General features: G+C 36.5%; 1 protein-coding gene across 5 annotated transcripts in view; it reads right to left on the reverse strand.

The window, feature by feature from the left end:
• Positions 1-15,608, reverse strand: part of PICALM (phosphatidylinositol binding clathrin assembly protein) — a 69,516-nt gene that overhangs the window by 15,401 nt on the left and 38,507 nt on the right. For 3 of the 5 annotated variants that reach the window (XM_010576569.1, XM_010576568.1, XM_010576567.1), the window contains exons 9-15: positions 15,471-15,556; positions 14,088-14,211; positions 13,617-13,753; positions 11,160-11,260; positions 1,308-1,415; positions 241-372; positions 125-155 (exon numbers count right to left, since the gene is read on the reverse strand). In XM_010576569.1, coding sequence (XP_010574871.1) covers positions 125-155; positions 241-372; positions 1,308-1,415; positions 11,160-11,260; positions 13,617-13,753; positions 14,088-14,211; positions 15,471-15,556 — 719 coding nt within the window. Of the gene's footprint in view, positions 1-124; positions 156-240; positions 373-1,307; positions 1,416-6,081; positions 6,232-11,159; positions 11,261-13,616; positions 13,754-14,087; positions 14,212-15,470; positions 15,557-15,608 lie in introns of all 5 variants that reach the window. The other 2 variants (XM_010576566.1, XM_010576565.1) reach the window with 1 other exon arrangement.

The raw sequence follows: 15,608 nt of genomic DNA on the forward strand, positions 1-15,608 counted from the left end.
ACAATCCCAAATGTGCTCTGAAGGTTAACATTATGTTGTTATGCACAGGTTTGAACCTGCACTTTCATAAAATTTTACTATCAAGAAAAATCAAAATGCTCCACTTTTGACTAAGCATACTCACTTTTTAGTAGTTCCATTTCCAATGCCCAAATCTGTCACAAAGTAGAAGAAGATACTATTGAAATTCTATTCATTTAGAAGAATGAAATAAGTGTATGTTAGTGGTTGAATACTTACTGCCTACAAGATTGGCTAAAGATGAATCCAGATCATCTGACACTAATTTGTTAGGTGGTACTTTGGCAACTGGAAGACTCTGGTTTTGAGAGGCCACTGTTGGTTTTAGGAGACCACCTAGTTCATCAAACCCTTGGAATGATAAACATAAAAGAAGTGATTTGAATCACAGGCCTCCCGTGAATGTCATGACATTCAATTAAAGACAGCAAGTTCAACACAATGGCTAAAATACAAAGTTTAAACTAGTGATGCTACACTATACAAGAAGGATAAAACTTCTTATGCTTCTTAATAAAGGAGCTATTTACTACAGAAGGGAGATTTCACATTACTAGTTTAACCTACGTGACATCAATTTGACATGGAATGGATTCACAATGACTGCAAAGCAATCAAAACGTAAAACAAAATACAGAATAAATACCTAAAATATTTCAATCTTATAAAAACACTTATGTATTTGCTTTTAGCGGACCACTGGTTTGCCCCAAAAGAATCCAATGTCAAGAGTCCAATGTCAAAAGCCCAGAAAATATTTACTTTCCAGATGCTCAAAAGAGCAGAATGAGTACTAACTACAACTACAATCCAAATTAGCTGTGTATGTTTTGATAATTTATCAGTTTCTGAAATAATCTTAATATTAAAGGAGTAACATGTAGGCAAAGAAGTGCCAAGAATGTGTTGCACGGATATATAAAATTAAGATGCAACTTTACCTTTTCCAGCCACACTCTACAAATACAGACTTAATTTCAGTTGACAGCATGTAAAAATGAATGCTGTTCACTGTATGAAATTTTAATGCACAAAATATTTAAGCGAAAGAAATCAATGTAAACTTTTCAGCAGGGTCCACATAGAAATAGTATGTAAGGAAAAATTATTTGATTAATAAAGAAAAACTGGATGAAGAATGCTGCTATTGACCTTTTAAAGTCAGCTTTCTTTTCTTCAGCTGGAACACTGTCACAGCAGTGTAAGTAAATACAGATTAAGAGATTTATATCTCAAGAATAAAAAAAAGTTAAAGAACATGTCATCTATTTTAGTAAGTGCCTTACCACCAGAATCTAGGACAACACTAGAAGATTTGTTTCCAAACACAGACTCAAAGTCAACATTAAGGCCAGCTGATGGCTGTGGTTGAGCAACAGGAGATGGAGTGAACCCTGTGGGGAAAAAGAAAGAAGTTGAATGTTTTTATGCAGCATTTCCCTTGAATCCACCTTCTTTATGCAAGACAGATCAAATAAATATGTAGATTATTTAAGTGCCACAGAAAGACTAGGAATACCTCAAAGGTCCAGATTACACCCTGACACCAAGAAGCACGTAGCGAGAGAGCTGGAAGCAGTTTACTGAAGAGTAACTGAAGTTACTCCACCCCAAAAATGGTTTTGTCCCAAAAACTGGACAGACAGGCCATAAAAGACACTCCTCCTCCCCCAGTTGCTGAATCTCTGGACTAACTATTCACATCTTCCTTATTCTTTTACCAAATACTTGCAAAAAAAAAAAAATTATTCAGCAACTAATCACCATGCTTCTCCAGGAAAAGCAGCTGTCTGGGTACAGCATCTGTTTCAAGATTACCTGCCTGAAGATTATTCCCTCCGTATTTTGTGTTAGCTGAGCAGTTCTCTTAGACACAAGTGGAGTAAGATCCAAACCATCCCAAGGTGTCTGATTAGTAATGCCTTTGATTAGACACTCTTAATACTAATAATTTCTATAGCACTTAGTTATTTTTGGACACACATTTTGCAGGTGACCATGTTTTGCTGGTAAGTTTCCAGTAATTATGGCAAGATACAGGGAGTTAAAGGCAAGTTTCAACTCCTATTCCTGTCTGAACTTACTCCATTTGCCTCCTATGTATCTGTAAAGCAGTGTTCTCCAAATACACAATTTTTTTCAATACTGTGAAAATTTATTGCAGTACAAAGCATTGCGTATGATGTTCAGCAGTATTAAGCTGATAGTTCAGTAATATGGAAATGAATACTAATTTGTTTCTAAAATTGTGGTTTTTAATGTTATATATGATCACACACACAAGCGTGCATGTATATCATCTTGATATTCAGGAAATTACTTAAGTAATTATTACTTTATATGAGAAGCACCATAAAAATGCGATGCCATCTTGAAAACTAACTCTTCTGGATTCTAACAGAAATGTTGATGATACGGAGAAATAAAAAAAAAAAAAAAAGGATCACAAATAGTTCAGTGGTAAAACTTCGCAGTGAGCAGAAACAACTGACCAAGAATACTTCTTGGACTTCCTTTAGCTTGCATGACAGCACCTCATGTCAATCTTACTGTTTTCCTGACATAAGTCACATTTCACTTAAAAAATTAACAACTATAGGATGCTATCCTTGAACATAAACTTCACAGAAGTTTGGATTACTTGTTCTTCCTATTTGTCTTAAAGTTGTCTTACACAACTCATAACTCAAATGCATCCATCTCTAAGAATTCAAACAATGTACTTTTCATTAAAAACAAATCAAAGAAAACAGCATACAGCAAAACATGGGAAGCAATAATGTGGGAAAAGATAGGGAGTAAACAAACAACAAACCAAAATGAGTATCTTTATGACAAGTATACCGTCAAGTTGTAACAAGCCATTTCAGAGACTCTGAACTGCAGATAGGAATTCCTTTGATGGGATGTCCTGCAACTCTTAAAACCGTGCCTGTACCAACAGAAAACTTGACTTACAATAGCTCATAGTTTTCTTTAGAAAATGGCCTTAACTGAAACAAGCCGAGTTTCCTGCTCTCACATTTTAGGAAGTTTCAAGCTGTATGAAGCTAATGAGATGAGACTAGCTAGAAGACACAACAATACATAGGACTTCTTTGAATCAGCCTCTGAAAAAGATCAAATCCTACTCCTGGTATCAGCCACCAGCCCAAGGCATTTTGTCTAACATGGATGTTTTGAAAGGTGCAAAGGTCAGTATTTTTAATGGAGTTCCTTTGAGGGAATAAACCAACAAGACTTGACAGAAACTAATCATCCTGCTTTTTGGATATAGAACAAAGGGAACAGGAGTCTTACATAGTATTTAACCTTTCCTTAAATGACTCCAGCTAATTTCTATTCAAAGACACTAAACCAAAACGTGACTTTGTGGTGCTTTTAAGAATTAACTCTTCGACAAACCATTTATTGAAGGTATTCCTAAACCTTGCATAGCAACGGTGTTTAACACTCCCTTTTCAATCTAGTTTAGATAGATTATCATCTGTCACAACCCACAGCCCATCTAGCAACTGTAAGGATGGTATTCCAGAACCAGCATCAGTACTGGGTTACTATACAGACATTACCCAGCTGCACAAATGATTAGACAGTAATTTAATGCAGTGGATACCTCTTTCTCACGTTCTCTTGCAAAGCTTTGTACTAGTTTAGTGCACTGTTTAAGAGTAATATATCAACAAAAATGCCATAAGCAGCAAGAACATCCCAATCCCTTTATCTTAAAAGGAATCAGGGAGGGCAAGATGAGAAGATACTTGTAACATGCAAGTCTTTTGTGTGGTATGTAGCAACATATAAACTACAAGAGATCCTGAAATGGGGAGATACTCATTTCATGTTTAGGATAAACAAGCCTTAATTTAGCACAAACTGGAAAAAATATATACCATTTGTGACAACACACCTAGCACAAGCACATGAATAAAAGTTGGAGCCACTATAATAATGCACTTCTGTAGCCAATAACATACCTACTAGTTCTAGGCACACAACACATTCATATTTCTGTGTTTGTGATAAGGCTGTATCCCATTACCTACCTCCAAATAGACCAGCTACAGAAGAAGGCTCATTGCGGAAATGAGAAGCATTAGGGTAAGCTTGAGGACCACAAAAAGAATCTGATAAGGCATATCACACAAGAGAGAAAGCCAGGAAGGGAGAAGAGGAAGAGTTACAGAAAGAGAACCAAGATATACTGTTTATCTGCTATTCAAAAATTTAATTTCAGGTCAGTCTATAAATCCACGTATACTCTAATAACATAGAACCAATGGAATGGAATCAATACACATCAGACATACACTAAGAAACAAGTTTACATTATCTATAGCACAAAAAGGGAAAGCACGGTTTCAAAGTTACAGCTATATTAGGATATATACTTTTTTTTTTTTTCCAAGCAAATGCCATGTTTTACACCCTTGGAAAAAATGAGTGTAAAAGCATCAAGGCATTTTTCTTATACCTGAAGTATAAGGATACACCCCAATAGTGGATTCATATTTGGTTGCCACAAAGGGATATTTGGTTGCCACAAAGGGATTTAGTTCAGTAAACGGATTGTAATGATCTAAAGAACCAGAAAGAGTTATTTTAAATCCACATTCACATTATTGTAGCACCTTGTTTGTGCTACAGCTAAAACTGCATTTACATTTCACATATCAATCTGTCAGGAGGTCACGCTTTGGTTCTAGATGTATCTTTAGAGAAGGAGACATTGGAAGGGAATGCAATTTATCAATGCCATCCATGTAGAGCGACTTCAGGGCTCTCGTGTGATGAATACTACACAAACCAGCATGTGCCACAAAACCCCACCAGGCTCCTTGTTCACAGCCCTGCACTGCCACAACCTTTTGTATGACTGCAGAACAGATTATACAGAGGAAACAGATCTGATTGAATAATAACCCTACTAAAAAAAGCTATATTTCAAATGATCATTCTACATTCATGTGAACCATACAAATTTTATTGGAGACGAGGGAACGACCGATTAGAAGCACAGGCCAGATTATTACGCAGTAGTACCAGCTTAAAGTATTCGTATACTACTGCCTCAGCCAACTAATCCTCCCTGGGAACCAGTTCACAGCAAGAGTTCTTGTGCTTAAAGATCTTGCTTTCTCTTTCCACTAACCAAAGACAAGCTAGGAAACTAGTTAGCTAAGGTGACAAAGTGTAGGTGGTATGAGTATCTCTAAAGAGACGCCTTTGTTTTATCTCTGTTAACGAGTATCAGAGATATCGAAGTTCCCCCTGTTATGAGAGTCTGGATTCTTCCGTGATTAACTCTAGTGGGGTTCAACCTGCAAAAAGAAAGCCCCGTTGCTGCAGCATGATTGTCTTTAAACCTAGCTTTGCTTACGAACAGAACTGGCATGTAACGAATTGATCTTTAGTCTATGAAAGCTAACTTAATTCTTCATATTGAAAAGTAATCAGATTACTATGTAGCTGTACCAACAGAAATGTTAGGATTTCTAATATGACAGCCATACTAAATCACCTCCAAAGTAAGATTTCAACAGGTTTAAAAAGATGAGTCAGTAGATTATTGCCTCGTAGGTAAACAGTTTGAGTAGATCATGCACCAGAATGTGCATAGCTTTACCAGTTTTGTTAATGCCAACATGACTGGGGGAAAAACACGCACTACCAAAAAAATTAGATTAAGTTCCTATGTTTAAAAAGAACATTCCAGCCTGAGGAACAGAGTAGCAACATTTTCTTTTCGTTCTCAGGCATACGTAGTATTTTACCTTAAAAATCCTAAGCATAAAAGACTTTGTGTAAAACCGCACTCAAACAACTGCTTTAACTACAACTAAGTTCCTTTACATCAGGTAGAATCGCATCTAGGTAGCCAAGCAAGGATTTTAACACCATTTTCATGGCACAATTACTAAATCAAGTTCTAACATAGCACAAAATGAGCCCCAAATGACCATCTTTTAGTTTCTGAAAGGCCCCACAAATATACTTTAGAAACTGAAATAATGTTAAAGTTTTTAGGAAATAGGAAATTAGTTTAAAATGGTACTTTACCAACAAACATTTCATGTGTGGGTGTCCTACTGGTGAAAGTAGATACATCAGAAGACACAGACAGATGAGCAGCATCGTTAGTTTTTGTAAGGAAAGGATTTAGGTTTGGAATGGCATCATCAACACTATCAACAGTAGCAGAAAAAGGATCTGTTCAATTCCAGAGAGCAAGAGAAAGAAGAAAAGGGAGATGAATTTAGTTACATGCTGCTTCCTAGGTATAGGAGAGTAAGAGTTAAGAAGAGTCCAGGAAGTATTAGTTTTCTCCTGACATCTCTAAACTTGGGATGACCTAGCTAATTGTTTCATTTTCAAATTGTCCAGAATTATCTGTTGTCTGCTCAAGAAAAATACTACAGATACTAGCTATGCATTTACTTTTTAATATTAATACCATCTTGGTCTTATAAAGTGTGCTTCTTCCACAGTGTTTTATATTGAAAATTAGTATGTTATTCCTTTTTAAAGACAAGCACTTTTTGCTTCTCAGCCGTGTCCTGACACTTGCAACAAATTCTCTGGAGTGGAGACTGCCTCTTAGCATAACAAAACCCCAGGTGCTAAATGAGGATTTAATGTAATACCATCCTGAGGATAGCTTTAAAAACCCAGACAAACAAAAACAACGGAGCTGTACTTTTCCTTCTTCAAACTGTGTTTATGGATTTTTTTGTTACTGGGCATCATGAAATTTGAGAGCTATGAATAGTCCAGCGTAGTGTACAGGACAAAAGCACTTTCCTTACTATGTGGGGCATCAAGAGCAACAAGCTTGTTGCAGATATCCCATCAGCTGCAAGTAAGCAAAAACCTGCTCTGCTTTGGGGGACAACAGACAGTGAGCAGCGGCGAGGAAAAATGTTCATTATTAAAAAACTGTTGGACCATACTGGGGAATGAAGGAAACATGGATCTACGTAAGTCACCTCCTGAGGCATATAGGAGATTTTCGAGGTTTCCTGAGGATGGATACAATTGCCAAGCTAAAATACTCCTGTACTCCAGGATCCAACAGATAAACAGGATAGGAAAGGCAGGTACAACACTTGCTGAGAGAAGGAGCTGTGGTTTAGCTGTCTGACTTCAAAGCACACAAATCCTTGACGGAAAACTCAAGAACTCACTAGTGAGATCAGCAAGAGTTGCACCTAGCCCTATTTATTTTATCACAGTGCCTAGAACCGCAACTTACTGTTCTCGGCAAAACCACTACAGAGAAATGTCTGAATAGTAATTATAGGAGAGGTTTCTTGAGTACTTCAGTTTCTGGCCTCTTTTTTTTTTTTGTAAAACCTGGTTAGATTACAGATTTATCCACAACTCTTGTAAATAGTACCATGATGTGTGCAGCAGCTTCAAAATGTAAGTTATTTTCTCTTCCTGAATCTGACCTCCTGATTCTTAGCTACAAATCCCACACAGCTTCATAACATGTGGATTTCAGTCACATGCAAGTCCTAAAGAAAATGAAATTTTAAAGCCATAACTGCATTATTCTTTGCAGGCTTAATACACGCTTTGATTTCCTGCAAGCTCAAGATACCTTATTCGGTAAGACCCGACTTCTCTCCCAAGTTGATCGGCTACGTTGCAAGAATGAGTGAAGTACTTGAAAAAGCCTTTTTTCTAAATCATTGAGTCAGCAAAAAGATAGTGTCAAACACTGAATAAAGGATAAGCAGAGCTAGCTAATAAAATATTTGCCATATGTAACAGCAATACAAAACTTTGTATTATATATGGTTTTGATAGTAATATTAACACCTAATGTACGTGTGGACATGTCAGTCAATCAGTCACCTAAAACTAAGTCCTTGCTTTCAGGTACTGCTTAAAACTGTTGCCTGCTTTGAATGATATTCTAGAAGCTGTAGAACACATCTGACAATAAAGCAGGTCAGATTATCGTTTAATCAGCCCCTGCTTGCTTTTTCTGTTGCTGCTTCACATTCTTCTGATTCTACTGGTTCTCCTTGTATTCGGAAAAAATCCAAACATGGAGGTCAAACTCATTATTTCCACACTGATACATCTGTATTGCTTCTGAAGTTTAGGTACAAATTGATAGCTGGCAAATATACCAGACACAGCTGGAATGATCTCTGAACAATCCCAATAAACAGCTCAGAAAAAACAATATGAGAGAAGCTAAAAAAAAGGACAAAACGTTTTTAATCGTATTTGTTTGAAACTACTGTCCACTGGAATTATTTTACACATGCACTCAGTAGGAAAATTACTACATACAAATCCCAAGGTTGTATATGGAGTTTAATGTGTTTGGACTAGTAAAACAATGCAATACAACTTCAGATTATCAAGACTTTCTCAGAAATGTAATCTGTTCTCAGACTCTTCGCTCGTCTGCCTCATTCTAATTCTAGCCAGCATGTTCAATTTTGTCCAAGTTTCAAAACTTGCCAATGCTAGTGACAAAGGTAACTGAAAATTAATTGCATTTGGGTAATTTATATCTTTGCACATTCAGATTTTAAAAATTGCTGTCTCACCTGACAGCAACACCTCAATGCTTCTAAAGCCCCAAACAGCTTTTAAAGCTGAATACACATGGCATCTGTTTGTGTCAATGGAATCACTCTGCACCTTCAGGCTATCATTAGGCATCAATGATTCAGGTGCATTTAAAAGAGTAAACTGAATTTTGCAAACTTCTAACTAAGTTATACCACTAGAACTATTTTACCTGAGAGAATAATGACAAAGGTCTTTCAGTAGCATCTCTTACAGCTTGAAAACATGCAATTACAGAACCCACTCTCCGGGAGACTTTAACCTCGTTAGGTTTAACATTTTTGGAAGTAGTAACCCAAATATAATGCCTTTGTAACAATTAATCTTTTTATTACACACCTAAGAGCTGCTGCATAAAATTTTTAACTGTAACTGATTTTAGTCCATTGCAACTTGTAGCTGGCTCGATATTCTTCTCAAAGTCACCACATACACCAAATACAAACATCATCATGTCAGAAAATTACCTAAGGGAGGGATGCCGTGCAGTGGTTAGAGCACAGGACTGGAAATAGTTCAGGTTCCATTCTTGGCTCTGCCACTGGCTTGCCGTATGACTTCAGACAAGTCAGTTAATTGCTCAGATTTCCCCATCTGTAAAATGTGGAAAGCACTTCTTATCTACCTCACCTATGTGAAGTGAGTGTTCATGTCTGTAAAGCTGAAGAGATTTTTTTTTTTTGATGAAAGGTAACACAAAAAATGGTGATCCTACGATTTTAGCCTAAAATTTTAGCAGACAATCCAAAAATCTTCACCGTTAATTAAAACTTAGAAGTATTTAGAAATGTGTCAATAGTAAGCAGATATATCAGTGACTATTACTGAAGACTCTTACCAGGACTAACACAACATTGAACAAATACGGACTTTCAGTTTCAATTTTCAGGTTAATAAAGAAATACTAGACTGTGATGTGACCTCTGAGAGGAAGATAATTTCCCCTTTTATCTCTCACCCGTGAAACAAATAGGACAAGCTGAAACAGAACATATTTTCCAGAAAGCAAACAAGATGAGCCAAAACATTTTTGTCCATTTCTAAACTCTAAGCCTATTAAACATTGAAATTCGTATGCATAACTCAAAACACTCCTCACTGCATCTTTCTCAAAAGCAGCTCTGCTCAGCAAAACTGAAGGACTAGTAAACTACTTTTATTTATTTTTGAAGCTACCACATATATTAGTATTGCCTCCATCACTCGAAATTGTGTGTTATTTCCCTACAGAAAAAAATGTGAGAAGTCACACAAAACACAAAGTACACAGCAAAAAGTAAATAGGAAAGTAGAACACATACACTGCTTATCATGAAGATAGATAACTGGAAAGGTGTTCAGGAAAAGCTATAGCTCAAAAAGAAAGTGAAGAAAAATTTCAGAAGAGGGTTATTCTGATGCCTAAAAAATTTTCTGAAGCAGCAATTCCCAATTTTTCACATTATAAAAGAAAGCATTTTTGCAAGCATCTGATTTATAAAAAAAAATAATAATCTGGAAATAGCCACATAGTTCAGGAGTTGACTATTTTATTAAATATGTAGAAAAGTATATATTTAAAAAGCCTTGTTATATATGTAGAAAAGTAAAAAGAAACATCTTTCTAAGAGATTTTTAATCCTCCACCAATATAACTAAGGGTGTAAGCAGACAACGTGTTACCTATATCGGAAGTATTCTGGAACACTGCAAAGCAGCAAAGAGAAAAACGGCTTTAAGTAAATGACTAAATGCTCTAACACTCAAACTAATCTTGAAGTAACATTCATGACTTTCTAAAATGCTCTTGATTGCCTCCTTGGTTTAAGGACTTGCCTATATCAATAAGATAATTTAACATCTCATTCACTCCATCCTAGCAAGCAGGCAGGATGATAACAAGGGTGTTCTGAATGAAATTTAAGGAGGGAAGAGTTCCTTATAAATTTTATCTCTTTAAGTGAAGAGATCCAATCACAGCTTTTTGGTAATTTGCCTTTGTAGTTAAATGAAATACAGCAGAGAATTTGTCAAGCGGTGCCTCATTTTGCTTTCAATAACTAACTCTGGCTTTTCTTGCCTTCTACGCATAGTTGTCACAACTGCCTCCTTTCAGGCCTCATCTAAGTTCTGCTGTATTATCATCTGCAAAGTTAACTTTAGACAAAATTTAAAATGTGTATTAAAAACATTCCGTATTCAAGTTCCTAGTCTGCAACATGGACTATGTGGCAGACATCTTCACAGAACTGACTTCTCACAGCTGCATTTCTGTAGCTTGCTATGTGACTCTCGAAGACAGCAGGTAAAGGGCTGACAGAGCTGGTCAACAATTAAAGTAACCTTGCTACTAAGAACTCTTGTATCAAAATTCTTTGTAATCACCACATGCTGCTATGTTATTTCAATCCATACCCAGGTTTGACTTTTTCTGCTCCCTTCATCCACTTGTAGCTTGTCTTTGCAAGATCTCTGTCTTTAAAGAAGAAACAGCCACAGACTAGGGGAAATGTTTACAGGAACATGGCCATAGCAATTAGAACCTTAATCCCATTCAGAATTCTTACCTCCCCAGGTACTTCCTACTTGTGGAGCAGCAGATATAGGATGTACAGACGGATGAAAAGTTGGCTGCAAATCAAGCAGATCATTTGGCAGCTTTGAAGTGCTACAAAGATAAATTAATACAACTGTTTGAACTACATCAGGGTTTTCAATACAAGGCAAATGCTAGCGACTGTCAACAGTAAGGAAAACTTTGTTACAGAATGGTTGTTACAAAATGGATAAAGTAAGCCAAAATCAGAAAGTCTAGTGAACTTCACATTTTCAGTTCTGTAGAAGTGTTAATTTGGCTTGCTAAGTTCTATGTTATGCCAAGTGACTTTTGTCAAAGCTAAGACAAAAAGACAACCAGACTTCTCGTCTTCCTCACAGTCCAACACCAGGGCTAGAGCGTGTTATGTTCTGCAATCTTCGGCAGCATTTAAAATAACCTCATGAAAGCCCTACAGTATGACAAAAGCAGATTGACAGAATGAACCCTAATGGGCTGCAGCACCAAAACATTACATCTAAATTGCACAACTCGTATCTTTCCACTATCAACCACTGCTGAGAAACTGGCTTACATCTATGAGCTATTACAGAACTTTGGGGAAAGCAAAGTATAAGCTGCCTTGAAACACCTGATCACACATCAATCATGTGAAAACTCATTTAAATGCACATTTTAGACTATTCAAAACCAAAATGACACCCAAGAACATCATATGGAAGTGAAGAGTGAAGTCTTAAATACAACTGCTGCAATAATTTCAAGAGTCAAACAGGAACAGTAAAATTCATCCTGTTGCAGAGAGTTAGTTTTATACTTTAAATTAGTCGGGGCGGGGCAAGAAGCACGGGTGTTCACCCAGAACTTTTTAGAACACAAAATGAACCAAAATTCACACATATGGCTGCTACGGATGGAAGCCAAGTCGCTGTGGCATCCAAGCATCTTTTGAAATTAGACTGGCACAAGAGTTTAAAGGCTAGTAGCGGCATCCTAGATCTCTGTATATTCTCTTGCTGATCCAATCACTTGTATCATTCAGTTCTTACTATTTCATTCAACAGTGACTGAAATCACATTTTGCCACTACTGCTCCTATTAAAAAGCTGCATGGTCTGGCACAGCCCTGTAATATGAGCAGCAGAACCAAGATAATTTTCAAGATAAAGCTTGTTCAACTTAATTATTGGGATTAATCAGACACATTGCATGTAATAGCAAGCAACTGAACTTATGACCCAACATATCCCCTTCATGGCAGCTCCTGCCATAAAATCTGTTCTTTGCTCATAGCAGTCATACTGCCAGCAACTGAATTTAAACGTGAAGACAAACTAGCATTTGGGTTTTTAGAAGAAAACGCTCTTGTCTCCACTATGTAGCATTTCTGGCTGTTTGAAGAAGCTTTATCAGATGTTTCTATGTTTCAGACCTCTTAAGAAGCAAGATCAGATATTCAAGTTACTAGTTCAAAGCATACAGCCATTTCAAATATTTTGGCCTCTAAAAAGCAATTTAAAAGAAAATCTTTTGTCAAGGGAGTCTTTCAGTTACTAACACTGACAGATTTTCTAGCTCCTTACATGCGATTCAGCTATTTTCCACCGTATTTGGTGTCAAATAATTTCCTACAATAGCTTTCTAATAGAGAAAGAAGGCTGTCAAAGTGATGACTGCTTTAAAAGAACAGTATATTCTTATGTGAGCTCTAACAGAACAACTAAGTAATCCTTTATGTTTAGGATCACCCTCAAAGCAAAAATATGCCTTCAGAGAACTATTTCCTTCTGTAATGATAAAAGCATGTACCTTCTGCTACTTCTTGATTTGACTGCTATTTACAGAATGAAGATCACGCACTTACTCATACCAACAGTTCCTGCTACTCAAAGATCAGGATTAGCGTGCAGTGAGTACTCTTGCGCTATCTTTACAAGTCCTTGCAGACAGAGATGCTCCAGATATAACTCAAGGCTGCAAAACCTGCCTCTCTTCTTTCAAACCCTGTTTCAGGCTTTCCTTTTTCTGAAAATCTAGCAAGAACATTTGTTACCACTCTACTTTTAAAGATCTAGAAATGCAACATTAAATTCAATATTATCTTTATGACCTCCCAAACTGAATTTTTATTTGACTTTTCCCAACTTGTAAGGTTCTTTGGGGACAAAGCATGTCTGTTTTACAGTTCCAACTGTCTGGCTCACCAACTAAGAACAGCTACAAGGGCTGTCAGCAGTTGGTTCGTATCAGGAAATATTCTGCAAACGGACGATGAAAACACACATTTTATGTTATTTATGGCAATAGGTTATTTTCCCATCAACTTTACCCAAAATATAATTTCTTATTACATCACTAATGTACTCTACGCCCAACCAACCTTCTGCTATGTACACTCTGCAGTAGAAATTTAGAGGAAACCCTAGCTGCAGTGCATCTCACAATGAAGCAACACCATTAAGCATACCTGTTTGAAGAGCTAGGGGTAGAAAAAATATCAATGGCTGGTGTAGTCATTATGCTTCCTGCTGCCGTTGACACAGGAGAAGCTGCAGTTGTTAAAGAGGTATGAGGTTTCTTTGCAAGTTCTTTTAGACGTTGCTCCTGTTGGGAAAGTGAGGTGGCATAAGAAATCCTGAAACAACATTTGCGTATATGACTTTGGAGGTAAGTAAAGCAGAACTGAAGAATTCTTTTTATTTATTCCACACACCAGTGTCAGCAACTTACAAAAGTGGTGCCACAAATCCTTCAGAAATTATTTTAACAAGTTGTACAGTGTATATATATTTACATAAGATTCTACGTCCAGTGCTTTGCCAACCATACATGTTCAGTATTAATAGCTCTTTTTTCCCTTTGCTTCTTTAAGAATCCTAATAAGCTATCAACAAGAACATAGAAAAAGTGTTTGCCATTAAAAATTCTGTATGCTTACCTTTAAAGCTTTTAAGCGAGCCTGTTCTTCCTCTAATGCAGCTTGTTTTTCCCTTTCATCAACTTTTGTGAGGGACAGGCCAGTGCTTGCAAGGGAAGAGACGGCATTGGAAAGGGTGGTAGCCCTAAAGTAATTGGACAGGAGAAAAGCTGGCTGTTAATAGGCGACGTGGTAGGATCATCTAAAGAACACTTTGCTTGTACCCACCCAGCCTCCTTCTGAACTCTTTATAACATTGGTTATATCTTACGCTGTACAATAGGAAGTGATAAGTTTAAATAAGATACACCATATGAACTGCAAAATAAAAATGCCTAGAAATCATGCTATCTGCTCTTACACACTGGATTTTGGATTTTCCCCCTTAAATGTTTCCCCTCCAAACTGCATCACAGAATTCATGTTTGAAGCCTTTGCTCTTCTGTTTGCCTAAGATGGCATTATTTGTAGATACACGGGAACCGCTGATAATGTGGGCTCCAATTCAAATTGCTGCTAATTTAACAGGTTTAGTTAAGAAAATATCAATGCAACTAGTATATCCCAGAGGAAAAGTTTGCAATTTATCATTATGTTTAAGTGTGCAGAAAGATTTAAAATCAATAAATACTTAATTTTTAAAACAAACTAATCACACAAAAGAAAGAAAATATTCTGAAAAGCAGCTAACAAAATGGTGCTAAGCCCTAATATTGTCACTACGATAAAAAAAGAATATATAAAATGTTACTGCCTTATTTTTTGAACATGCAATAAAGAAATACTATTTAATTTTGCAAACCCTCCCGCCAGTATTAAGTCTTTCTAGATTTAAACAATGAAGTTAGTTGTCTAGAGGACTTCTCTAGATTGCACTTTGTGTTTTAGAAAGCACTCAAAATCAGTGAATGCCTTTTACCATATACATTATGGCTTTAATCCCCAACTTTAAAAAGTCATTCTTAATGTAAGGACTTCTGGAAGCATTTCCTTGCTTTTGACAAAAAAGGGATTAAAGTTGGGATTTAAGAGTCTAAGGACATTAAATAAATGTTGCATACCTTACAGAAGTCTAATTATTAACATAAAATGAATATTTGCAGACAGTAAATGAAAAAAAATAGCTTCTTTTCAGAAGTTCAAGATTAGATGTTAAAAGTATAACTACTGCTTGAGGGATTCTACAGCAAGTGCTTGCAGCTCCTTGCTCCTTAAAGTCTAGTTCTGTTGACCTGGATAAACTGTCTTAAGTACTCAGCAAAAGGTATGATAACTTGCTATTCTATCATTGCTAATACAGTGTCTTCAACATAGCCTACAAAAACCTTAGTTTATAACAAAATTGAAAATAATGGAGTTAACATTCAATCTAACAATTGCTTAAAAGGACAAGGGCATAAGCACCTGCTTGCAGCTGTGGAATCTTTGATTTTCTTCCCTTCTAGAGAAGCTAAATGTTGCTCCAAAGCATCAAGAAGGCTACTCGGTGCCTGCAAAAAAAAAAAAAAAAAAAAAAAAAAAAAAAAAAAACACTAAGGAAAA

The sequence above is a fragment of the Haliaeetus leucocephalus genome, unplaced genomic scaffold (genome assembly GCF_000737465.1).
Source record: "Haliaeetus leucocephalus isolate CR32 unplaced genomic scaffold, Haliaeetus_leucocephalus-4.0 Scaffold536, whole genome shotgun sequence".
Lineage (NCBI taxonomy): Eukaryota > Metazoa > Chordata > Aves > Accipitriformes > Accipitridae > Haliaeetus > Haliaeetus leucocephalus.